This window comes from Fistularia commersonii, chromosome 1 (assembly GCF_037954325.1).
Source record: "Fistularia commersonii isolate RoL2024-O1a breed Wild chromosome 1, RoL_Fcom_v1.0, whole genome shotgun sequence".
NCBI lineage: Eukaryota > Metazoa > Chordata > Actinopteri > Syngnathiformes > Fistulariidae > Fistularia > Fistularia commersonii.
The window spans coordinates 2,205,265-2,231,604 of NC_141284.1; the positions used below are offsets into that span (position 1 = coordinate 2,205,265).

The window sequence follows — 26,340 nt, forward strand, 5'->3', positions numbered from 1 at the left end:
GAGCGAGCGGGATGAGTGTTTGACGCCGACATGGCCGCCGCTGGCCGGTGGGACGCCCCACCCGCTACTAGCTAGCCCGGCGAGAATCTTGGAAAAACACAAACAAGTTGTGGACTCCAGTATCGTCTTCGAGAAAGCAGGAGACGTTTACGGGGATTTGGTGCGGCTAAGTTACACTTCGCAAAACATTGTAGCATTTCGTGTGTAGCTGGTAAGCTAAGTTATTTGTTAGCTATTCATAAAGTACCACAATTTCTGGACGTTAAGCTGGGGGCTAGCTTTGGGGGGGCTAGCAGGCTAATACAGACGTGTACGGTGGGTCTATCCCGCTCACCTGCGGCGTTAGCCTGCCGACCCTCTGTGTGATCGGCTCGTTCGTCACCACCTCCACCTTGCAGTCGGCGCCGGGACCCGGGTCGATCCGCAGCTCCTCCCTGGTGACGAAGACCGAGCGCCCCCTGGCGACGTCCACGCCCGAGTTCACCGCCACCAGGCCCCCGTCGGCGAGCGCCGCCGTCGACAGCAACATCAGCAGCAGTCTTGTGGTAGCCATTTTGTTTCTGCACGGGTCAAACGTCGGCCGTTTTTCTCCCTGCTAGCCGACTCGCATCGCTCTCCCTCGCCGGAGTTGTTGATTGACAGTTGGTGGCGGCCAATCAAATCTGGATTGATGCTGATTAGAAAATTACTATTAAAAATTAGTATTAAACCTTTTGTTTACTCCACACCTCCCAGTGCAAGCTACTAGCTTCATGACACACCAGCTAACATGCAGTGAGCTCCATCACGCTAGGGGGCAGTTAGCTGCATCAAAAACCAGCTCGCAGGCTGTGAACTCCATTGCTTACAAGCTCAAGCTAGCATGTAAGCTAAACATGCATCAGGCCATTCAACCCCTTTGTTTACGCCACACCTCCCAGTGTAAGCTACTTGGCTGCTAGCTTCATGACAGACCAGCTAGCATCCAGTGAGCTCCATCGTGTACATGCTAGAGGGCAGTTAGCTTCATTAAAAACCAGCTTGCAGGCTGTGAATTCCACAGTTTACATGCTAAAGCTAGCATGTCAGCTAGACATGTAGCGGGCCAATCAAACCCCTTATTTACGCCACAACTTCCAACGCAAGCTACTACGCTGCTAGCTTCATGACAAACCGCCTAGCATGCAGTGAGCTCCATCACATGCACGCTAGAGGCCAGTTAGCTTCATTACAAACCAGCTAGCAGGCTGTGAGCTCTATAACATACACGCTAAAAGGCTGTTCGTTTCATGACACCCGGCAGGCCATTAGCTTCATCACAGACAAGCATGCTGGTTGTTAGCCTTGTAACAAACGTGCCAGTGTTAAACTTCATTGTAAGAAAGCTAGCAGGTGGTAGCTAAATCATAGACAAGCTTGCAGGCTGTTGGCGCCATCAGACACAAGCTGACGGGCTAGCAGACGTGTGCTTTATCATAAGCAAGTGAGCGCTCGTGAGCTTAACTTCAAAAAATAAGCTAGCAGGCTTTTCACTTTATTACAAATCAGCTTGTCGGTCTTTAGCCTCATCACAAACACACTAGCAAGTTATTAGCTTCATTGCAAACAAGCTAGCACGCTGTGAACTTTATCAAAAACAAGTTGGTGGGCTGTTAGCTTAACCACAACGTGCTAGCAGGCTATTAGCTTCATTGCAAACAACCATAGCGGGATGTTAGCTTTAACACAACATGCTTGCAGAGGTTTAGCTCCAATAGAAACAAACTTTAGGGCCAATTGCGTCAGAACAAGATGCTAGCAGGCTCTTAGCTTCATCGCAAACAAACTAAACGGGTGTTTGCTTCAACACAAACAAGCTAGCGGGCTGTTAGCTTGAACACAAAGGAGCACAAACGAGCTTCATCCCCCAGCTTCTTCAACAAATGAGGCTTCGGGGGGGAAAAAAAGCGGCGCTTCGGGTCATGTGAGTCGCGTCGTAAACCGAGCAATAACCTCAGGAATTCAACACTTTGGAAGAGTCGGGATTTTCTTCCCGAGAGGTAGACGGACACCGGGTGCAAGTGTTCCAACCAGAAACTGTTTGGGGTTTTAATCCAGACTGCCCCCCCCCCCCCAAAAAAAAGAAGCCGCCAAAGTTGACCTTTGACCCCTATGAATCAAACCACGGCAGGAATACTCACAGAGAAAACCCAGGGAGCTCCGCCGGCTGCTGCTCCACCACGCCGAACCTCTCGACAAGAAAACAAGATCCCAGCCCACAGCCGGCCGGCTCCCCCTGCTCCCCCCCCACCCAAAACACCCTCCATTTCACTTCAAACTGCAGGAAACGAGGGGTTAATCTGCGTGACCCCTGGTGAGGTGCCGGACGACTGTGTGTGTGTGTGTGTGTGTGTGTGTGTGGTGGAGGGGGCACTGGCCCGGAGCCGGGTGTCACTTCCCATCCAGCCTGATGAGCGGCGCTCTGATGGTTTGGATAACAAAATCTAGAAAAATCCAGATTATATCAGTAGTTATGTAACCAGTGCCAGGACCCCCAGAAGCCCCCCCCCCCCTCCTCCCCTGACCTCTGACCCCCGATAACAAACAGGGTTGTTGTGCGTTACACTACAGAATGCAAAGGTCCTAGCCTTCGCTCTTAAATCGGGGTTTTTTTGAAGGGAGTTCTGTATGGAGGGAGTTCACTCTTTCAATGCCGTAGTTTTTCAGCGTCACTGAAAAAGTGTTATATCCCGCTTTGAAAAAGAAGAAAAACATAAACAGAAGAACATTGCATTCCCTGGTAAATATTTATCAAATTTAAATCATTTTCTTTCTCGGCCTCAATCCGTCTGTTCACTCTCTCTCTTCAAGAATTTATTCCTGTTCCTGCAAAAGCTGGATGAGGAGACCCCACCGCGCCCGACCCCCCCGACCCCCCCGAACCCCAAAACCCAAACCCCCCCAACACACACACAAAACTTGAGAAAGATGGAAAAAAGCAATTTTGTTGTGTGAAGCTGCTTTGTCACTCACCTCACACACAGCACGCTCTCTTCTTCACCTTCTGCACGCGCTCAGATGAATGCCATCACACTCACACACACACACTCACACACACACACATGTGCGCCAGCCATCCCCCCCCCCTCCACCCCAAACGTCACCTAGGCGAGATGCGGGAACAAAGAGGCGAGAGCTTCCTGCGCCTCCTGAGTGGAAAAGCAGACAGGAAATGTGTTTCCAAGACTTATTTTCTCAGGCTCCCCCTCTTCGCCCCCACTTCACCGGCTGCTGCTGCGCCCCCCAAAAAAAGTTCACCCCAGAGAGCCCGAGCCTGGAATCACCTCCGATTTATACGCAGGCGTGAAAACAGGAAGTGGCTCCTTCATGCTTTCCTGCACCTCCTGCTGATCTGTTGCTAATTTTATGCTAACCAGCTGCTAGCCTCCGCTTCCGAGGACGGTTTTTAGCTCACGTGTCGGACGCCCGACGGCCCCTGAACGCATCGCGGGCCCATTTCCTGCATCGGTCGCTTCAGCGTTTAAACAGATGTCACCCAGGAGGGGGAAGTTTCCGGACGCTTCTCGGAACAAGCTCGTTCCTCACCTGGGCGACGACGTCCTGAGTAACTCTGCTGGAAAAGTATCTTTACTTTATTTTACTTTTAACCTTCTTCTGAGAAAAATAACCTCATGGATCATCCGGAAATCAGCGGCGAGCTCCAGGATTCCCCGTTTGGGCCGTTCTGTGTGGAGTCTCCGCGTTCTCCGCATGTTCCTCAGGGTTCTCCAGGTTCCTCCTTCAGTGCAAACACATGCAGGAGGGTGAATGGTTGTACGTCTCTGTAAGGAGCCCTGTGATTGGTCCAGGGTGACCCCGCCTCTGGACAGCTGGGATAGGCTCCGCCCCCTCCGTAGGATCATCACGGACGAACAAGCGAATGATTTCCGATCAATCGGCTCCAAACAAGCTAACCGGAAAACGTTTCAGTACAACCTGGACTCCGCGGAGGACGAGTGACCTCTGCGTGACCTCTTCGTGACCTCTTCGTGACCTCTCCGTGACCTCTGCGTGGGGAGGAGCCGCCCAGGCCTGTCAGGAAGGATCCGGCTTCATCTGTGACTGACTTCCTGTCGCCGCCCGCCGCTCTGATCCCTTCTGACTGCTACCCTTTGCGTGGCGGCTGCAGCGCTTCGCCACGGCGTTTGGCCCGCCGCCCGGCCGGCGCCCCCTCGGGGCCGCCGCCATCTTCCTCCTCGCTGACCCGTGATGGAACAGGACGCAGCGGAGGGGAAACAAGTCCAAGAAGATGTTCTTGGCCACGAACACGCCGGACCTTCTTCCCGCCTGGGTGTCGAAGTCGGCGGCGAGACGCATCCGAAGGCCGACGCCTCTCCAGGCGGGAAGTTGCTTCGGCGTCGGGTCGGCGCCGACGCTTCCTGGCGAAGTTCTGGAGATGTGAAGGCGAGAACGTTAGAAGGTTTGGAGCCTTTCAGACCGAAGAGCGTCCAATCAGAGCGCGGGATATTGTGTCAACAAAACAACACACACACATTTTCACTTTTTAACATTTTTAAAACGGACACGCACGCAAACGAGACAGATAATTGTTAAAATAGTGACGATACTACGATAATTCGAATTATTTTATTAAGAGACATTTTTATTTAGTGAAGAGCATCCAGGACTAAAAACATGCACACACACACACACACACACACACACACACACAGGAAAATCATTTTTCATCCACTGTAATCTAATAAACATTGTCTGTAAACTTATTTTCATTTGAGCAAATACTTTCCAGGACCACACACACACACACACACACACACACACACACACACACACACACAGTAGACTATAATTGTTGTTAAAATAGAGTAATAATTTATTTTAACTGACATGAAAATGCATACACACACAGACACACACACATACACACACTTGACAGATAATAGGTACTTTATATGATCATAATCTAAATTAATTTTATATTCAGCAGATACCCACCAGGACTAAAAGCATGCGCATGCCCACACACACACACACACACACTAACACACACACACACAGAAATACTGTAATAAGAGACAAATGTAAATGTAATGTAAAATCCTTACTAGCATTCGCATATTTATGAATTAAAAGCATGGAATTATAAGATATTCCTTTATAATCAATGAAGAAAGCATTTGTTGTTTTTTAATTTACTGTGTTTTTACTTGAGAGAAAAGTGTGTAGTTGCGAGGACCGTCCTGTCGGAGGTGACATGAAGCGGCTGCAGAAGCCCAGACTCAACCTTGAGATCTTTTACCTTTAATACACCCCCGCCTCACCCCCCCACGCTCTCTCGGAGGGGGGTATCGCCCCCCCACGCCCCCCCACGCCCCCCCCCCCCCACCCGGCCGGCAGCGGTGCAGAAGGAGGAGCTCGGCCTCACATTATGGAAATGAGCCGTCGCTTCGATGCAAAACAAGCCGAGGCGGCCGCCGATGTTTGTCCAGTCGTGAAAAGGGCGAGACTCCCTGCGAGAAATACCAGGAGGGGGGGGCGCGGGGAGGGGGGGTGGTTAATCAGTGGGATTTGGGGGGGGGGGGGGGGGTTGCGGGGGTGGCGCCCCCTCCCAGCATTATACATTATCATATTTCCACGTAATTAGTTGTTTTTTTTCCACATGAAATGAGGAAGCGGCTCGACGGTGCGTTCACCGCCTGCAGGACAGCCGGACGTCCACCGCCAGCCACCCGTTGACCTCTGACCCCGTTATCGTCCGGCCCTCGTCCCGGGCTCTGAGGAGATTAGCACGAAGGAGGTTGTTAATGAGCTAACACACACACACACACACGCCTATTGGACACATCAGATTAAAACACTGCACATAGAATCGAAGATAACAACAAAATACACACCAGATGCACAAACCAGGGAGATTACACAACACAAAGTGTGTGTGTCACTGTTTTGTGAGTGTGTGTGTGTGTGTGTGTCTGTAACAGTGCATGGAGGTGAAATAAGCCTCTGAAATCCTGATCTCAAGCAACCTGGCAACCTGAAGGATAAATCTGATTTCCATCTGACCTGGCAATCCTCCTGTGTGTGTGTGTATGTATGTGTGTGTGTGTGTGTGTCCAACGGAGACACGAAGAAGTGAACAAACCGCCGTGTGTCATGACTTTGCGTGTCTCTTCACGTCCGTGTTCACTCGTGTCAATATCAGCCCCGTTTCACCGCAAAACTCTCTAAACTCTTGTGACGTGACATGTCTCCGTCCGTCCCCGGGGGTCCCGCCGGGCCCGTGCGGGGGGGGCGGAGGGTTCGGGGGCGTTCGGGGGGGCGGCCGGGACGCGGGGACTGCAGGCGGCGGGGCTGGCGTGTCCACGCCGCCGCTCAGTGAAGCAGCAGGACGGCGGTAGCTTCACATTAAGTGAAGCGGCTGGACACGAGCTGGCCGGTGTTCTGGCAGTGACGTCAGCAGCGGGCGAAGGAGTGTGTGTGAGTGTGTGTGAGTGTGTGTGTGTGTGAGTGTGTGTGTTTTGTTCCCTTCATCAGCATGTGTCCGCGCCCTCGTGTTCAGTGCACGTGTGTGCGATGAAAAGTACGAATCGGGTGATTCATTCATCGATGACCGAAAGTCAAAGCTCGAGGATCAACACGCTAATTGTTGCTCGATCGCTAATTATTGATCGTCGGCGAGAACATCACGTGACCCTCCGTGGCGACGGGGGGGGGGGGGGTCGTGCAACTCGCGAGGCATCTCGCCCCGTCTTTTCTCCGTCCCGGACGGAGGGTCAAAGGTCAGAGCGTTGACACACCGCAAGGAGAAAAGGGGGCCGGGTCGGAGGAGGCGGGGCTTACTCGCTAACCGCTAGCTGTGCCCACCTGCCGGTGGCCGTCCACCGCGCGGGGAAGCGGTGTTCCTCGGCGATGTCGCGGCGAGGAACCTGAGGGCCCGTCCCGTCACCCGGACCTCCAGGTCCAGGCGGGGGGAGATTTAGCTCTCGGATGGGGGGGAGGGGGGGGGGACAAGATGGCGGAGGATGTTGGCGGCGGGCGAACCAGGCCGCGTGGCCGCGTTCCAGTCCGCTGGCCGGAGCCCAGTTGGTGCTTAATCACAGCGAGCGTCCGACCTCCGCCTTCACAGCCAGCTGACATCAGGCCCGCTCGCCTGTGTTTGTGAGTGTGTGTGTGTGTGTGTGTGTGTGTGTGTGTGAGAGGTGGGGGTTTCCCTCCTGCCATCACACCCCCGTCCCACCCAGCCAGCATGTAGGTGTGTAATGTTCAGCCAGGAGGAGGCGGCTGCCTGCGTGTGTGTGTGTGCGTGTGTGTGTGTGTGTGTGTGTGTGTGTGTGAAGCGTGTGACCTGCCAAGGCCGGAGCTGAGCTGCCAACCAGGCCGAGCGACCCGATCCGCCGCCATTTCTCCCCGGACACTGAAGCTACAGCGGCAGCAGCGACGTGCCAGCAGTGTATATATATGTGTGTGTGTGTGTGTGTGTGTGTGTGTGTGTTTGGGGTGTGAAAGTCTCACACGGGGACAGTTTGGCCGGTAAAGTGAAGCGGCGTCACGTTTGGGTCTCCAGCGACTGCGGGAGTAAAATCAGCTGCTTTGAATTTAACACATGGAGGAGCCAAAAACCTTTTCAAAATAAAGCGGCTATTTGTCGTGATGTCACTTCCTGTCCGACACGCGAAGCTCCGGCATCCATCTCGATATTTTATCTGAAATTGGTTTTCACAGAGTTATTTCAAAAGAAAAAAAATTGAAGCTGAGGGATTTAAATTCGAAATCGATTTATGTTTATTTCGAATTTCAATTATTTTGAAATGAAACGGATCCTTTAATTTATTTTCAATAGCGATGCCTTCATATGAATGCAATTTCTATTTCCTGAAAACCCTTATATTATTTATTACGTTTCCATTTTTATTTTCATTCACCTAAACATGTTTATTAACGTAATATTTACATTTATTTTTTTTCCATTTCAATTTTTTCACATTATTCCCTCGTTCGCGTCCCGATTATTCCGGCGGCCGTTGCCGCGGATCAGCTCACTGCAGATGACGTTATTCACGGATGGAGGAAGAGGAGGTCGGCGTAAAGCGGCGGCGAAGCTCCGTGTCAAAGACGGCGCGTCTGCGGCGAGCCGAGGTCAAACCCCCGCCATGCATAATGCAGCGACTTCCTGCACGCGCTCAGAAGAAAGAGAGGGAGAAACGGAGAAAACGATGGACGGATGGCCGAACTTCTCGAAGGAGGGGTGGAGGGGTTCGACCTCTGACCCCGGAGAGGGGGTCGCCATGGCGACACCTGACCGCCGGGAGATTTAGCGGAGGTTTCGACGACTGACAGATAGAAAGAGAGGACGATAGATAGAGATGGACGGAGAGGGATTGAGACAAACATAGGAAGGAGAAAAAGGGAAAGCGAATGGGTGCAGCTCTGTTAGCAGGTTCGGGGTCCGAGGGGGTCCGAGGGGGTCCGAGGGGGTCCGAGGGGGGTCCGGGCCCCCGATGGCCTCCTGCTCTGCCTCCGGCGGGAAGGAGGTTAAACCAGAAACATCGCGAAAGGAGGGGAAAAACCAAGAAGTTTGATGTTAAATATGCAGATGAGCCTGCAAATGTCAAATTAGCATAGATTTGGGCGGTGAGCGGCGGCGGTGGCGGCGGCGGCGGCGGCGCCCCTCCTCCCCCCACACGCCCCGGCTCCAGGGGGACGCTGACAGCTCGGCCCCCGTCCAGACGGCTGCTTTACATATTCCCGCGGCCCCCCCGTCACCGCGGGTTACCACCAGCATCCCGTCGCCACGGAGACTGATGGGGCCTGACGGAGCGGACGGTGATTGACGGACGGACGGGCAGACGGACGGCGGAGGGGGAGGGGCTTCGGGGGCGCCGAGGCTCTGGGCAGGAAGTGAGAGGGAGGATTATGTTAATTGGATCAATGACCGGTGGCTCTTTGTTTCCTCCCTGACCTTCAGACCTTCATCCTCCACCTTCTGTGGCTCCAAACAAACCAGGAGCTCCATGCAGAAGAACCCACCTATGATGGCGACGACCTCAAGGAGGTGGTCTACGGCTTGAAGAACGGGTTCCACGTGGAACTGACCTCTGGGCTCCAGAACCTTCAGGTTCTCTCCCGGGCTCCGGTCCAGATCATCTGACCTGCAGGGTCTCCTCATCCAGGAAGGTTCTCACAGAATCTTTGTCATCCAGTGAAGAACTGTAGAACATATAGAGTGCGTGCTTGTGTGTGTGTGTGTGTGTGTGTGTGTGTGTGTGTGTGTGTGTGTGTGTGTGAGGGAGCGAGAGAGGAGCCCTTTGCAGAATTAAGAGCAGCAGAGCTCCCCCTAGTGGTGAAACCGAGGAATTGCAGCGAGGACTGTTGCAGGAAACAGCTTTAACACAGCTAAAACACACACACACACACACACACACACACACACACACTGATTTTCAAAAGTTAAATATATTCAATGCCCTATTTGATCCTGAGCGTAGAGATGAACATTTTTAAAAAATGAAATACAAGGGTGTTTCAATCATTTAACACATGGAGATGATTCCACAAACCTAACCTGAAGATCAACAGGATGCAATGCGCCCCTTCACACACACAAACACACACACACACACACACACACACACACACACACACACACACACACACACACACACACACACACACACACACACCAAGATAGTTAGCTTTAGCACTATGGCTATAAACAGAAACTCTTCCATATTTTGCGTTCTGTATACTGTTTGCTAACAAGCTATGCTAACCAGCCATGCAAACCCTCCAATCCCTCTGTTGACGGTGGACGCAGTGTCCAATCACAGCTGACCTCCCCATCACATGACCAGGGAGCGTTCTGTTTTAACTAGTCTCTGAGCCAAGACTCCCCTGCAGGGGGCGCCGCTCCGTCACCAGAGGAAGCTCCGCCTCCCGTGTGACGCGGAGGCCGAGGTCCCGCGCCGGGCGCCCTCGCACTCGGAAAACGTTGGAGGGCGACCGCGGCGTTTGCCGTCTGCAGGCGGGGGACCGTCCCGCTCGCCATCAAACATGCATGACGTCCAGATGCTGCCGGGGACGCCGCGCCAACCGCCTTCATTTTTTATTGATCTACTGGAGGATCTGCTGCCGCGCCGGCAGCGTTTGGACCGGACGGCGCCGTTAGTCATGCCTCGGCTGCTTCCACTTCCCCCTCCGGGCCCCGGCGGGTCACTCTCCGGGGGGTTTGGAGGCGGTTTGCTTTGGTAATTAATCTGTCCTTTTCCGAAAACTCCAACTCTCGGTCTACGGACGATCCCTCGGTCTTCCCGTTTGTTTGAGGAGCCTTCACGGTAGTTTTGGGTTGCAGTTTGTGGAAACTCTGGAGTGCGTCGCTACCGCCTCGATTTCACGGCGACTCCTCCGGCGCTTGTCGACACGGCGGCAGTGGAGGAACGTCCGCGCAATGTCCACCGTCGCCGCGTTGACAACCCACTCAGCTTGGAATGACGGCTTCCCCTTCGGCCTCCTCTTTTACCACGAAGCTTCCAAAGCAGGAGAAAGCACGTCCGCCTGTCACATCCAGCGGCCGGGTCATGTGACGTCTCCATCATGGGGACGCCATGTGTCTCCAATCAGGACAATGGTTTTTCGGCGAGCGCGCCGAGGGCTCTGGTTCGGATTAAACCCGTCCTCTACGGCGAGAGGAACCCCGCCACTCCTGTTCCAGCGAGCCGGGGGGGGGGGCTTCCTCTTCCTGTCACGGGTGTCGCCGGAAACAAACCTGGCAGTTTAGTCCGGGACAAACTCGGCTAATGACGCTAATTAAACCCCTTATTAATGACTGAATGTAAAGAGCCCCCCCGTCGCCTTCGCCGCTATTAATCTACGCTAATCACCCCCCCCACCCCCCTCCCTTGTCACAGCGGTTAGCACGGGGCGCTAATCACAGAGCGGCCTCCATATTGCAGTCCCCGGCGAGCAGGTGGCGCCGGTCGCGGGCGATGACGGATGAGTCGCTCTCGGCCCCCCGGGCTGGTGGAGCCTCCGCCGGCCGCCGTTTACAATTTGGGAGGCGACGCACCCCCCGCGCCCCCCCCCAGGCAGACACACACTCCACGACAAGCTGCGGTGGCGTTGGTCCAGGTTCTATTTAAATATTTTAGGAGAGACGCCACCGGCGGCAACAAGGACGCCGCTTCCCCTCGTCGTTGGTTTTCGTCTTCTGGGCCGGAAAATGTAATCATGAAAATACCATCAAATATTTAAATCTGCCAGGACAATAAAAGACGGTTTGGTGACTCCAACATCTCCGCCCTCAGAAACCATGGTCCGTGTTCTCCGGCCCGGGATGTTCTCCGTCTTCATCGTCGGCGGGGTTCATCCAAGACGGGTATGAACGCTTGGATGATTGACAGCTGACCTGTCCAGGTTAAGCCCCGCCTCCTTCCTCTCTCACGCAACATAACGGAGAGATGAACGGGTAAATGTTTCTCAAAAAAAGGGCCCGAGAATCTTCGCCGGTTCTCAAACCTCATCGAAAGAGATCTTCTCTAGAACCAGGCGAAGATCTCCGTCTGATGTTCTCTCCTTCCAGCCAGCGCATGTGTGTGTGTGTGTGTGTGTTGGGCAGCTGTGGTCTGATTCTGCAGGCGAAGATGAGGGTGATGTTCCCGGGGTGCAACGGAGCGTCGACCCCCCGGCCCTCGGAGCCGAGCGCGGCGACGTGATTCCCGGTGGCAGCGTGGGGGAGGGGGAGGGGCGCGGCGAGCTGCGGGACGATCACATTAATTATGCTAAGCAGCGGCTAAAGCGCGCGGGGCGGAGGACGCGGGGGGGTAAACGGGCGGCGTGAAGAGACGGGCGCCGGCGGCCAGGCGTGCCGAGGCTCCGGTCGCAGGTCGCCGTGTTAAGGAACATTGTGGCCGCGGGGCGGAGGCGGGTGATCCGGGCGGCGAGAGGCGAAGTGGCAGGATGCAGCTTGTGTTCGGAGGACATTTGCATCCTCATCGCGGATTCAGGTCACATGACCGCGTCTGCAGGCACGGGAGAACGTCAGGTTCCTCTCGCACGACCATCTGACTTTCTCTTAGACTTGCTTCTAAAGGATCTAGACAGGTTCTCTGAGAAGATTTGGTGAACTGGAATTAACTTCAGAATAAAATCCTTCTCGCAAAACAGGCTGGAGATAAAGTGGGACGTCAGCACGGGACTGCTTCTGTGTGGGTCAAAGGTCACAGCAAGATGGTTCCAGGCTCTGGGTTCTCTATGTGGTTCTCCATGTTTCCCTACTTGTGTTCTCTCCATGGTCACACACACACACACACACACACACACACACACACACACAGGAGGCAGGATAATTGATTGAACGACTGAATATTCACAATGTTTTGAAATTGTCCGTGGGTGTGAATGAGAGGACCTGTGATTGACAGGTGACCAGGTTACACACTTTCCACCCCCTCTCTCTCTCTCACACACACACACACACACACACACACACACACACACACACACACACAGAAAGCAAGATGATTGATTGAACGACGGAATATTCGCAATGCTTTCATCGAGCTTAAAGACCTCGAGACTGGAAATGAGGGGAAGGAGAGGGAGACAGGTGTCTGGCCGACCTCTGGTTCTCTGAAAAGGAAGCCAAAGAAGGTTCTGACCCGTCTTAGAATCGTCCCGGAGAACCTTTGAAACTCTGAACAATCTGTCGATTCACTGTTTGAGTAACGAGCCGCGGCCTCTCGGGTCCAAGGGGGGAAGAACCGAAAAAACACACGCGGAAAGCGCGGCCCGATCGGATATCAAACATCATTGACGGCGGGCAGGTGAGTCCCTGGACCGGCGGGGCTTTACCTCTGATAACAAAGGAGGTTTTATGTCACCGGGGAGCCGGGGGGGGATTTTTGACACCCCAAACCGGCGTTTATCAGTAGCGGCCGCTTCTGTACTGGATGCGAGAGGCTTCTCGGTCCTTTTGACGGCGTGAAAATAAAGGTCTGATGCTCTAAAGCCTGTCAGTGAAGAGTTCGGTTCAAGAGATCCAGTGACGTTGACTCTGACTGTTCCAGAAGGGCTGCCAAAAGCTCCAGTCTGGGGCAAATCTATTCAAATGAGCGGGACTTTTACAGCACGCCAACACAGCAGTCACACGATATATTCAAAATATCTATTGCCGCATTTTTTGCACTGTAAGGCACGTTTAAAATCCTTAAATTTTCTAAAAAAATGTGAATTCCTGTGTGCTTACTGACCTCCAACCAATTTTATGTGGCACACTGCGCTCAAACATCTCTTAAAATGTTTCGGTTAGCGACCAAGCCGCTCCGCTGTCAGACCGTTCCCACCTGACACGGGAACGTCGGGTTAAAGTCGGTCTTTGGTTGAATATTTGGTTGCAACGTCAGATGACGTTAGATAAATAGCGCTGGAATACTGCACCAAGTAAAAAGACCAAACAGAATTTCAAACAGGCCACAGTTAGAGGACAAAATTGAACAATTGGTTATTGATCCAGTGAACGGGTTGAATAAATTTCAACTAAACTGTCTTGTTTTGCTTTACATACCGTCTATTTTATCATGCGCCTTATAAGCGGTGCGCCTTATGTATGAAAATAGACCCGTTCATTGATATTGCGTCTTTCGGTCTGTAAAATACGGTAGTTTCAAGATTCACTATGATATCTGCTTGAATTGGAAGGAGATTATGCAGAAAAAAAATCATCAACAAATGTTCAGAGAAAACACACACACACACGGGAAATAACCAGAAATTAAGAAGACCTTTCAATTACTGGTTTCATATTGAAAAGGCCACATTTACTGTATTTCAAAACAAAGCCATAATGCTTATTGAAGGCTTTTTTCAAACAGAAATGTCCTTTCTAAAATTGCAATTTTGTTTTTCACATAATTTCGAATTTAAATCCATCCAAAAAACACGAAACAGCAGGGAAACGCGCTAAAGGATGAGAAACTCACCTGGAGGAACCCGGAAGTAATTTCAGGTAGGCGGTGAGTCACGTGTTTTTGACGTCGCGCGGACTTGAGGTGAAACCTCTTCCCCGCGGGGGGCGGCGAAAACAGATACGCATTTTAAACGTCACATTTAAAATTAAATACGACACGGACTCAGTAAAATGATATCAATAATACACAAAACAAATCTAGTCAAGCGATGGTTTTAGCAGAATAAATACGCGAAATTAAATTCTTAATCCAATGACCGAAATCCGCGCCCCCCGACCCGGCAGGTATTTGGTACAACCCAACTGCCGCCCTTCTTCAAAGTCATTGCTGCCGGAGAAGCGGTTGACCAAATGTGAGTAAATGGTGTTACCCGGAAGAGAATAACTCAAAATGACCAGCTGTTGGAGCAGTCAACATTTTAAACATTTTACTCATGGGGAGATAATAAACTTCAATTCCTTTCGAAAAAAGCAAGATAAGCAGAAAAAAGCTGTTGCTAGCTAGCTAGCCCATGCTAACTGTGATGGACTATACAAGCGGTCATTAGCCGTTTGCTAGCAGCTAGCTCGGCTAGCCGGGCAGCTAACACCGTTGAGGGAGGAATGGCTTAACCGGAAGACAAGCGCTGGATGCGGAAGGACTCTGAGATCTTTTTACGGAAAAGCTAATGTAAGGATGCTATTTGGTTTCTTGCTGCAGGTTTGGAGCGTCATTGAATCTTTAAAAGTGGATTATTTTGGTGATTCTGTTCAAATAGAATTTTTTTAAATGATACCTTTAATGCTTCTTCCAGTGAATATGTTCCGTGATAAATTTCCACCGGCAAATGAATCCCTAAGTAAATCCTGACTAATAGATTAATGAGCCGTTGATAATTAAACCAGCTGAAAGTCTTTGATAAACAGCCTTAAAGCTGCCTTAAAGTCTATTAGCCTTGAGTTCTTGTTTGGAATTTTTCATAAAACATTTTATTTAACCCTCGTGCGATCTTAACATTGTGTTTACTCCCCTTGTCCTACGGGTCAAAAATGACCCATAAGACAATCTTTGTACCCTAGTGGTGTACAGCCCACATGGAAACATAAACAAAAAAGAAATATCACTTTTTCTAATTATGGGGTCTCTTTTGGAAAAGTCATAAAATTTCAAGTTGAAAAATAAAGGTTAAGGTGTTTTTTCTACAGCTAAACATGGTAGTGGGTCACTTTTGACCCGCAAAACAACACAAGGGTTAAAAAAATAAATAAAAGCATCAAAGAATGATGATATAATACAGAGATGGCCCCGAAATATGCCATTAATGTGAAAACGGTGACCGTCTGTCCGTCTCTGCATCTCTCTTCTGACCAGCCTCGGGGCCTGCACTGTTTCCTGGCCTGGAGAAACACCGGCGAGCTGCCAGATGGCGTCCCGGGGCCTGAGAGGTAGGAACCATCGTCAATATTGATCAGGGGACATCAGAGGTGTCTATCCGGGAGATGCCTTGAAACGCCTTGAAACGCCTGGCCGAGGTGCAGCTGTATTGAGAGAGTGGTTTGTTGGATAATTGAGTGTGTGAGCAGCAGGGTGAACCCCAGGACTGGGACCGTACCCAGCCGCTTGTGATCCCTTCATTGACGTCAACATCAGACAGGCGGCCTATCTAATTGATTTATCCATCAATACGGGCGTCTTTGAATAAAATGTGGATTTATTTTGGTTACGGTGAAAGAGATCATTCGGTGAAATAGCACTTTCATTAAAACTGGTAAATGACAAGGCGTTGAAAAGTTACCTAAACTATCATTTAACTATAACCACTAATCATGGCCTTCACAAAAGCTCTGCAAGTTTCTTTGAATCTCTCCTAAAATTTAGTTCGATGTTGGACAAACTTTCCCAATGTCTTATATGACAACACAAACGGGAAAACAAACAAAAAAATGAAGTCAGGAGGAGTTTAATGGATAAGGTATCAGCTAGTCAAGGGTTATCCTTTGATTCCAACCAAATCAACCTTTTAGTGAGTTGTTCAACTGGTTAGAAAAACCCTCCAACCTGGCAACCCCACCTGGCAACTTCGGACACCAGGGGCTTAGTTTTACTGGCTGTGAGTGTTAGAATAGTGAGTGTGTGTGCATGTGTTTGTGCACGCACGTGCCTGCCCATGTGTATGAGTGTGTGTGTGTGTGTGTGTGTGTGTGTGTGGGGGGGGGGTTGTAGGTGGGGTGGGGGGGGGGGGGGGGTCCTGGCTGTCAGAGGACATGAGGATGACGGACTTGGCCGCCACTCACTGCCGTTTCTCCCTGATGGTTGCTGACGTGCCAGGATGGACATCAGCACAGCCGGGGTCTCTGGCTCGCCGCCCCGCCTGTCCCTCGCACGCCAAAGACCCCCCTCCCCACATCCATAACACAAAATCTTGTTTCTGGGGGGGGGGTTGAAACGCGGCACTTCTGGCAGCCACAGTTTGCCTGCGCGTCACTTGGCCGCCGCTCTCCGATCTCCTTGGGGCTTCGTTCTTCCTTTTTCATTTGGAGACACACAAGTCCAGGAGAGGAAGACCGCCGTCAGCCGTCGGGCCGTGGGATGGATGGCCGCCGCCGCGTAATCCATTAAGACACCGCTAAAGGTCGGCGGGTATAAATAGCCTTCAAGGACGCGGCGTGGAATCACCGTCAGGAAGTGAAACTCAGGACACTAAAGCCTCATTAATCGTGAAGTTTGTTTACCTGAGACCCTCATCTTCTCCTTCTTCACCTTGTTAACCTTTGAAATGATGCTTTCAGGTTGACGTGTAAATCTGAGCATCTCATGTCACACAGAAAGTAAAAGTAAACTCTGGGCGGTGAATTTATCGGGAACTCTGCAGCTCACGGTGTGTCTGAGGAATGACATCGGTAAGGAGATGAAATAATCCAGATATTAGAGAAAACCTGCACAAATACGCTCGCTGCGTGCATCAGACTAGTCTGATCGTTTTATTGATACGTCATGGTTAAAAAGGTGATCAATAACGGTGATGGATCAAGTGCGGACAGTCTGACTCTAAGAAACGCACCGTTGTTCCCATGCTTTGGTGAAACCCCTTTCACCCAGATCCTCACGTATTTCAGTACCTGAGTACTTGAAGTACTTCCCAGCGGTCGTTTCCAATACCTTGGTAAACACCCACCTTTCCAGTTTGAAAAGTACTCTTTCTCGGTGGTTTGGTGAGTTTGTCCTCGAGTCTGGGACGGTGATGGTCAGATCGCCAGGCGCTTACTCGGTAAACTTAAATGTCAGTTTTCGGGCGATGGTCGGGTCCGACCGCCTGCTGTCTGAAACTCTCCTGTGGCTTCAGACTAAATCTCAGGTGTCGTCGGATGCTAACGTTCTCTCTCAACATGTTTTTAACAGGAAGTCGAGTCAAATTTTTCACTCTGAGCGCATTGTTTCCGCCGGCCCGCGGTGGGTCCCCGGCCCCACGTCCGGACCCCGCGCTGTAACCCAAGCCGCCTCCGCGGCTGTTCGGTTTCGGCCCGTCGCGGGACGTTCCCGTTGCTCGCCGCTCCTCGGCCACGTGCTGCTGTTTATCCTGGTCGGCGTGTGGTTTCTGTTCCAACCATCTGGAACCCCGATGCATCTGACAACAATCAGGAAGCAGCAAACAAACAAACCTGGTCTCGTGTTCGCTCAGTGCAGCTGCTGCGGCCCGACGTTTCAGCCGGGGAGGGGTGGCGGGGGGCGGGGGGCGGGGGGGGGGGGGGGTCATTAAATATGGCTGATGTGGTGACTGTGGCGGTGGAAGGACAGCTGGCGAGCTCCTCGGGACGCGTCGCCGCTAATGTGTCCTCATGTGGACACTTTGGCTTCACTGCGCTTCAGCGGGGGCGGCGGGATGGGGGGGGCAGAGCTGGGTGGCAGGGCGCCGCTGTGATGCCCCCGGGGGGGCGCGTCTGCTCAGATGCGGGGGGGCGAACAGATGTTGACAATCAGGTTATTTTTCTCGGACGGTTCCAGGAAGGAAGTGAAAAGCAGATTCCAACTTATTGAGTTTATGGATAAATTGGAGAAACGTGTTGCGGTTCCAGTGTTTGAAGCGCTGACACGCCCCGGCACCCTTTCAAAATAAGACGCCAAGGTCCCACCACCTGTCTGACACCACTGTGAGCCGCCTCCAAGTCAAAGTATTCTTTTCCAGGAAACCTTCGTGTATGATCTTACTCCGATCTTTGGTTTTATATCTGACTTCTATGGCATCTCATTTGAAGTTTTGGGGTTACCGTTCCCGTCTCTGTGACTTTTTCAGCAGAAAACTTCAATCACGCTGTTGCTGACCGTTTCAAAATGTCGCCATGGCGACAGGACGGTCCACTTGATATTTCCGTGCCGGGCCTTCCTCACTTTGTTTTATAGGATACTTTCAAAATAAAAGCTGATGTGCACTCAGCATTCGCTCAAAAACCTGCATTTCTTTATATGTTCATTGTAAACGAAGATGATTATTTAAAAAAACTTTTCAAGTTACGTTGCCAAATATTTGTCCCTGAGGATTTTTATTTCTGAAATTCAAAGCTTTCAAATAATCACGCAGTGAATCAGATGTAATATTTTCCGATCTCTCAGGTGTGTAACATTTAATTCAAGGCATTGGAGGTAATCCTCCCCTTGAAATTTGTGTCCAAGATCCCGGAGGAGGCGGAAGGACGAAATGATCAGTCATGGGTAGGACAGATCCAGGCCCAATTTACACCATAATGTCCAGATTTCAAACAGTTCCATGTGCAGACGCTGATGTTTTGAAACGACGATGTGGTTCACCTGCCAGGCCAGTAATGGGCGCTGTGATTTTGTGATGACCCAAAATGTACGCATGCATAGAGACGCCTCCTGCCTCTATGCAATAACAAACGTCGGCACCGCAGTGAGTGTAAACCCCGTCAGCGGCGAGCAATTTAGTATTTGGACAGGCCAATGACAAGGCGGCGTTATTGCTCAGAGCGGTCCTTGAACCCCGCGCCTTGCCCAATGACAGCTGGGACAGGCTCCGGCATCCCTGCACCCCTGAGTGCAGGAGAAGTGCCAGTTAATGGATGGATGGCCCTCAAGTACTCTCGAGCTCTCCGGAGTTCACTATTGATATGTTTTATCACATAACAATTGAGTTCACTGTCGTCGTTCTGGTCCACCCTGCTTTGCATGGTGATTGACAGCAATGTTAGTGTGTGTCCTCATTGTCAAAGTGTTGCGCTTTCCCTGTCGCCACAGAGGCTTTTTTTTAAATCGCTCCTCTGGAGCTGTTTTCCGATTCCTTCGGTTTTCAGGTGTCATCAGCGTCGTCCTCGCATAGATGGGCGGTCAGAGCGCAACTGGAGTTTCGTGTTTTTGCGCCCGAAAAAAAAGCGGGGGCGGGAATCACCACCAGAAAAAAGAATTTTAGATGAATATTTTCCAGGAAACAATGGCAAGTCATTTCCGGCACTCATGTTTTAATTTCTCTCCTCAGTAAAGGCCTGTTTTTTAACACGGCTGATTTTTGGTTTATTTATTCATTATTTCCCCCGGTTATTATTTTACCCACCTTTCAACTATTGCATTTTCATTTTCAGCTTTCACACTAATATCTTCATTTAAACACTCAGCTGAGATCAGACACCAAGTTCAGGGACCTATTTATTTTTTTCCAACAATTAGATTGTAAATCCAGTTTTATTCTTAGAGCTGGGAAAATAAACTTGCAGTGACATGTCATTTGTCAACAGGAAAGTTCTCAAAGGTTGGTCAGATATATTTTCCTCCCTGTAAAATGTTTCAAATGGGGGGGGGGGAGCATAAAATAAACAACTGAAATCAAACAGGATAGGAATTTCAAGCCTCGTGGCTTCGTTTAATAACTCCTTTCTTACACGGTCCAGATTCCCGGGGAACGGATGAATACGAGGGGTTCTCCCTCCCGGGTTAACATCACGTTCCCTCAGTTGATGTTCCCTCTTCCCGACGGTCGGCGTGACCCAGTTTACCCGGCAGGTGGAGGGTGGACGCCGAGCCCAGCCAGGAAACCAGGGCCAGATTACACGTGGAACTTAATGGCGAGGAAACGGAGCGTTCGCAGAACGCAAGATTTTATATTTGATGGGAAACATTTGAGGAGACATTAGGCTGAGGGGGAAGCAGCTGCGGGGGGAGCGAACCCCCCCCCACACACACACATTACCAGATTAGATTCCAATCCCTGTGAAGGAACTTTCCGTGTGAACGTTCCGTCCGTGGTCTGGTTCTGTTTGAACTTCACCGTCCGGGCTCCCAGGAATTTCTGCTGGTGATTTTACTCTGTAATTTCTCCAAGAGATAGGTCTTCAACACCCCCCCAACACACACACACACACACACACACACACACACACACACAATACCCCGTATCTCCGGCCGAATCACATTCCTGCCTTCTACCGGCACAATGGGTGAACTGTTTGATGGCAGCACTGTGGTGGTTCAGGTATTCCCCCCTCTGATTAGCAACCTGAGCTCCGTAGACCCCCCCCCCCCCCCCCCCCCCAACACACACACATGCACACGTGCGCGCGCCTTGTGCCTGCAGTCCAGACAGCGACTTTGTTTGAGAGGCCGACAGGATGCAGCTCCGGATGAATCGTCCACAGCAGGTCAGGGGCCCGAGGACGCGGAAACTGTCTTGGTTGTCCGGTCCCACCTGCGCTCCGTCCGGGCGGACTGAGATGGACGCGCCGCAGTACGCATTCGTACCCGCATCGCAGCCGGAGGAGTGGAGGGGACACGCTTTCTGTTGCACTGAAAAGGGAAAAAAAAAAAAGATCAGCTGTTTCCTGTCAGCGTGGCCTTGGCACCTGTGGCCCAAGGGAGCAAGGACACAAACTTGTCATCCCACCTTATAGTGCGTTTTAAATTAATGTTGTGTTAAATAATTGTTTTTACCTGTCTGTGACATTCACCCTCCGAATCCATGAGCTGCTTTTCCCAAGCTGGAATTGGGACCTCCTGTTCCTAGTCGAGCTCCTAGTCCCGGCTGATGGCCGAGGCGAGCTGGAATGGAGCGCCCGCTCGGCGGTAGTTGTTTTCGGACGGCGCCCGGCCGCGGGTCGTCGGCCAAATTAAGCGTCGCTATAGCAACCCTGCTCAGCTCACGGGGAGGCTTGATCAGGACTCTCCGGTCGGCGTGCTTGTCCGCTCGTTTCTTCGCACAGGGCGGGAGATCCTTCCCGGTCCCGGCGGGGTCGGGTCAATTCCCTCCAGGGTCATTTCAGACTTGTTTCTGGGCTCGGAGGGAGAGGAGATCTCTTCTTCATCATCTCTTCTACACGCTCCTTTCATGAGTGCTCTGTCCGTCCTCCATGGTCTTCATGTATGAGGGCCCTCCGGTTCTCCTCCGCTCTTCCTCTCTAACCCCCCCCTTTCTTCGTGCCGCCACGGAATTTAGTTAATATTAGGTTCTCGGAAAATCTCCGGTTTCACGTTGCTCGTCTCTGTGGAAGCAGGATGCGGACTTTCCACTTCCAGGGCTCGTCGGCCCAATTTCACAAAGGCGTGTAACAACCGTCGACTTGCGGTTCAGAACCTCTGAGGAACCTCTGAGGATGCACAACATTCATCCAGGAGGGAAGTATGTAAGAACCTTCAGGACGGACGCGAGATGAAGGGCCTTCGTCTCGTCCTCCTCAGAAGGTCATTTGGTGGGAGGACCGGCTGGTGCTCCTTGGGTGAGCAGTGGAGAACTGACTTACACTGTAAACCGACTCACTCCTCTGGATTCATGGATTTTTTTTTTTTTTGTTTTTGATCCTGTAGTAATTCAAGAATTCTTTATTCCTCTTGAAACGGAAAACACATGGATTAAAATAAAACATTTCAAATAAAAAGCCGCATCTTAAAAAAAACAAAAAAAACAAAACATGAAATATATTAAATATATATTGCTAAAATGTAATGGAGATATATCCCTTTTTTTGGAGCAGGGAATCTCCAGCGGCGAAGTGTAAATCTTGCCGTGGTGAAGGTTTGGTGAGGATCCAGTCCGGGTTCTAACGAACGAATCCGGGTTCTGGTTTAACACCGGGACGGAAGGAAGGCTCGGACTTTAATTCTCCCTAATGGAGACTTATTGGGCGGTTTCGTTTTTTTTTTTTTTCCAAAGTTCAAAAATTCGTTTTTAATTCTCCGCAAAGTGAAATATATTTATTTCATTCCTTTTTTTTTAACATCGAAGTTTTAACTTTATTTCTTATAAATCCGATCGCGGAATCTAAAAGGAGCCTCACACTCACGGAGGGCCCCGGCGGGCCGGGACCGGAGGGTGGTGGGGGGGGGTGGGGGGGCGGGCCGTGATCCGGGCTGCGTCCGCCCTCGGAGCGCCGGCGAGCGGCTCGGCTGCAGCGGCGGCGGCGGCGGCGGGCTCTGCCGGTCGTCCAGCCCGGTGGTGGAGAGGCTTTAAGGCGCCGGATGAAGTAGCGGATGAAGGGGGGGAAATCCGAAATAAGCAGTTCCATGTGCCCGCGTCCCTCCGCCCCCCGGCCCTACCTGTCCCGTAAAGGGGCGCTCCGGCCGAACTTCTCCCATCTTCTTCGCGGTGATAATTAAATGAGGAGCGCGGAGACCGGGAGGCGCGGCGAGGCGGAAAAAGTCCGTGAGGGAGGGGGGGCTGGAGGGGGTGTGTGTGGGGGTGGAGGTGGGTGGGGGTTCACCTTGCCACGGGGTCTGCGTGAGATTGGTTCATATTAAAGGAGTTTTTTTTTTTTTTTTTTTTTTTTTACCCATGATTCCATATGGTAGGAGCGGGCTACATGTTGCCCAACATGCCAGTGCTCCCGCCCGCTCGGACCGGCGCCTTCTCCCCGCCGGTGGACGCGCCGCCGCCCCGCCGCCGATGAAGCTCGCTGACGGCGCCATGGCAGCCAGAAGCGCGGAGGGCTCAATCAAATGGCAGCTGTGCTACGACATCTCGGCGCGGACGTGGTGGATGGTGAGTCCCCACACCTTCTCCTCCTTCCTCCCCGCCCGGCGCCGCGCCTCCCCGGTTCTCCCTCTCCGCGGCTCGGTGTAGTTGAAGGACCTGCAGGGGGGCAAAGTGACGGGACGCGCCGGCCGCTGCCGGTCACCGGGGCCGGTCGACCTCTTGACATCCGGTGCAAAGAAAAGTGTTTTTTTTTTTTGTTTTTTTTTCTTTTCTTTTTCCCTCCCTCCTCTTCCTCCTCTTCTGCTCCCGCCGGTGTCGCCACAATCGTCCTTTGTTGACCGGATGCCCCAAATGAGCGGCCGCTGAAAGGAGGCTCATTAGAGGCGGCTCGTTAACGACGGCTTCACACCCGGTCACCGGCCGCCGCCGTCGGTCATTTTTTTTCCTTTTTTTTCTTCTACTTTTTTTTTTTTCTGTGAACTCTTCTTTGGGGCGGCAGGTTCACCTCCGGCCGAGGACGAAGCGACAAAAGGCGGCTCGGTCCCCCGGGCCGGACCGGCGTGCGGAGCGGCTCCCGGGAGCGCAGCACCAGCCGCTCCGCCCCGCTCGGATTTATTCTTACTTTTTTTATGCGTTATTAAATTCCACCGAAAATTGGTGGAATGCGGAGCTGAATTTCTGCTTTTATTTCATTTAGTTCAATTTTCCGGCTATAATAATATTTAGTTTGCGTGAGTTTCGATGGCCACTCGTCTGATTTTTCCGGTTGGTACTTTGTCTTCCCACGGTAAACCGGATCAGTTGGTCTCGACCGTCATTTTAAAACTAACCCGATATTTCTTTTGAAAATAAAAATAAGTAAATGTGGTGGTCAGTTAATTACACCTCCATAGACTCCAATTAAAATACTTTCAACAATAATAACTAAAAAAAAAAAACATTCTATATATTTAATTGCATTTTAATAAACGGATTCATGGAGTGGTTTTCGTTCAGCTTTCCTACCGGCCTCTCCGCCTGACGTTATTTCGATTTTTCTTCTTTTACCCATCAAATTAAATCTTTTTCAATCCGAGAAGAAGAAAAAAAAACTCAAAAGGTATCTTCTAAATGTAATCCTGGAGACCAGAGAATATTGTTGTAATTTCTATTTTTAAAATTTGCATTTATATTTAAGAAAGCGAGGTTTTATTTCCGTAGAAACCGCTCACAACTGGACCCTCAACGCTCTCATTTGAAATTCCCTCAGTCCGGGTTGAGTGTGTGTTCTGCCGGGCCAACTGTGTGTTTGTGTATCCTCTGGACCAAGTGTGTATTTCATCAGATCAAGCGTGTCTTCCTCCAGGCCCAGTGTGTGTGTGTGTGTGAGTGTGTGTGTGTGTGTGTTTCACTGGGCCGAGTGTGTGCCCATCCGGGCCGAGTGTGTGCCCATCCGGGCCGAGTGTGTCCCTGTGGCTGCTGCAGGTGAGGGTGGATACAAGCGGATTAACGTCTGAGGAGAAGAGTGCCGTGGCAGGAAACGGAGCGGTTGCTCATTTCAGGCAGGAAGCGCAGATTCACTGTTTTCCTCCGAGGTCCGGACGAGTTCGGTCGCTCCAGACTTTCTTCATCCAGGCAGGTTGGATTTATTGATTGACGTTGAGTGCGACAGCACCGGTCAGTGGAAGGGTTCGGTTAGAGCGCGACACTCCGCCTGAAGAACTTCTCTCTCAGGTCCTCCTTGTTTAAAGGATCTTTGTCGGGTTCCTGCGTTCTAGTGCAGCAAAGAACTGAGTTGCCACTCCGGGTCTCACCTGGACGGACGGACGGACGAGGAGGCGAGGCTTGGAGAACATCAGGCACTTAGAACCTGCAGAATCCTCTTAACACCCCAGCATAGAGATACCCCCCCCACATACACACACACACATACACACACACACACATCCTCCTTAGAGTCTCCTGTTGGTCCGACGGGTGGACATTACATTACATTACATTACATGTCATTTGGCAGACGCTTTTATCCAAAGCGACTTACAATAGAGGACATAGGGACTGCAAATACACTTGCAAATACACGATGCACAGGAAAAGTGACAGTTATCTACGCGTGTGTGCGGCACACACATGTATACTATTTACACACAAAGCACACACACACTCATCAATTTACAAACACAGTCAATATAAACACAGTGTGTGCGTCTTCTATTTTTCCCTGAGACACTTGTATATTTTGAAGAGAGACTTCTTCGATTTTTTTTTTTTTCCAAAATATATTTAAATTTTTTCTTAATACATTTCTTAAATATATTCTTGACATTTCTTCCACAGAGCAAAATGTTTGTGCATGTCACGTTAAAACATGCTTGAATCATAAACGATAATCCGTCCGCCCCCCCCCCCCCCCGAAACACACACACACAACAAACAAAATTGAAGGAAAGAATGAAAATGTTTGCGTTGGACTGAAATGTGAATTCTATATTGCTAATTCATAAGCTAATGGCTAAAGCTTATATACTGTCTGTCACTGTCCAATCAGCTGATTGTGACTCTCCCTGAAACCTCACCTTGTCACCCTGGCAACGGGAAGCTCCGTCCTTCCCCGCGTGCATGCATGCATGCGCGTGTGTGTGTGTGTGTGTGTGTGTGTGAGCGTGCTTGTGTGTGCGCGCGTGTGTGTTTGTGTGGAGATGGTTCTAATTTGTGGCGGCCCTCAGCAGTCCACATGATTAGAGGGGAGGAAATTGGGGGATTAGAGACTGTCTGCTTGAACTTCCTGAACGCACTGAGATCACCGGACTGTCCTTCTCCTCCTCCTCATCCTGCCCTTCCAGTCCTCCACCTCTTCTCCTCCAAGTCCTCGGCTTCTTCTCCCCCGAGGCATCTGCTCCATATCCTCCCCATCCCGGTCGTCTTGTGCTCCTCAGCCTCCAAGCCATCCTCCCGCTCCCTGTCGTCTGCTCCACCTCTCTTTTCCCTCCTCCTCCTCCTCCTCCTCGCGGCCCTCTGCTCCTCCTTCCTTCCTTCTCCTCCGAGACGTTTCAACACAGGACAAAGTGAAAGCCGTCAGCACTCGTCCCCCCCCCTTCAAACTTTCCTCCCTTTCCCCATCCCTCCTTTCCTGTCCTCCCCTGCCTCCCCCCGCTTCTTCCCTTTTCCCATTTAAATGTCTATTTTGCTCCTTTTCTATTGTGATTGTTCCTCCATTATTTCCTCACTTTCCTTTGTAATGGATATCCTTCTTCTACGTGTTTTTCTCCCCTCTGTCTTCCCATTCCGTTTTACCCGACTTACTCTTCCCGCCTCCTTTCTTTTCTCTCGTCTGTCTCCTCACACAGGATCCTCTTTTTCCATTCATGTTTCCTTTCACTCACTTCATTTTCGTTCTTAATATTATAATTCTTGTTCTTCTTCCCCCTTTTCATCTCTCATGTCCTCCCTTCCTTGTCTCCTCTCCCCCTCCTTCATAAAGTTGTTCTCGTCCTCCTTCTCAGACCAGAGGAGTGTGGACGTCTGGCAGCAGCC

The 26,340-nt window shown here is 51.2% G+C and overlaps 1 protein-coding gene across 1 annotated transcript in view; it reads right to left on the reverse strand.

Moving 5' to 3' along the window:
• Positions 1–3,014, reverse strand: part of frem1b (Fras1 related extracellular matrix 1b) — a 21,433-nt gene extending 18,419 nt beyond the window's left edge. Inside the window, exons 1-2 of the mRNA XM_086143766.1 lie at positions 2,992–3,014; positions 335–673 (exon numbers count right to left, since the gene is read on the reverse strand). Of these exons, the coding sequence (XP_085999892.1) occupies positions 335–553 (219 nt within the window). The 5' untranslated portion in view covers positions 554–673; positions 2,992–3,014. The remainder of the gene's footprint in view (positions 1–334; positions 674–2,991) is intronic.
• Positions 3,015–26,340: the final 23,326 nt, after the last annotated feature.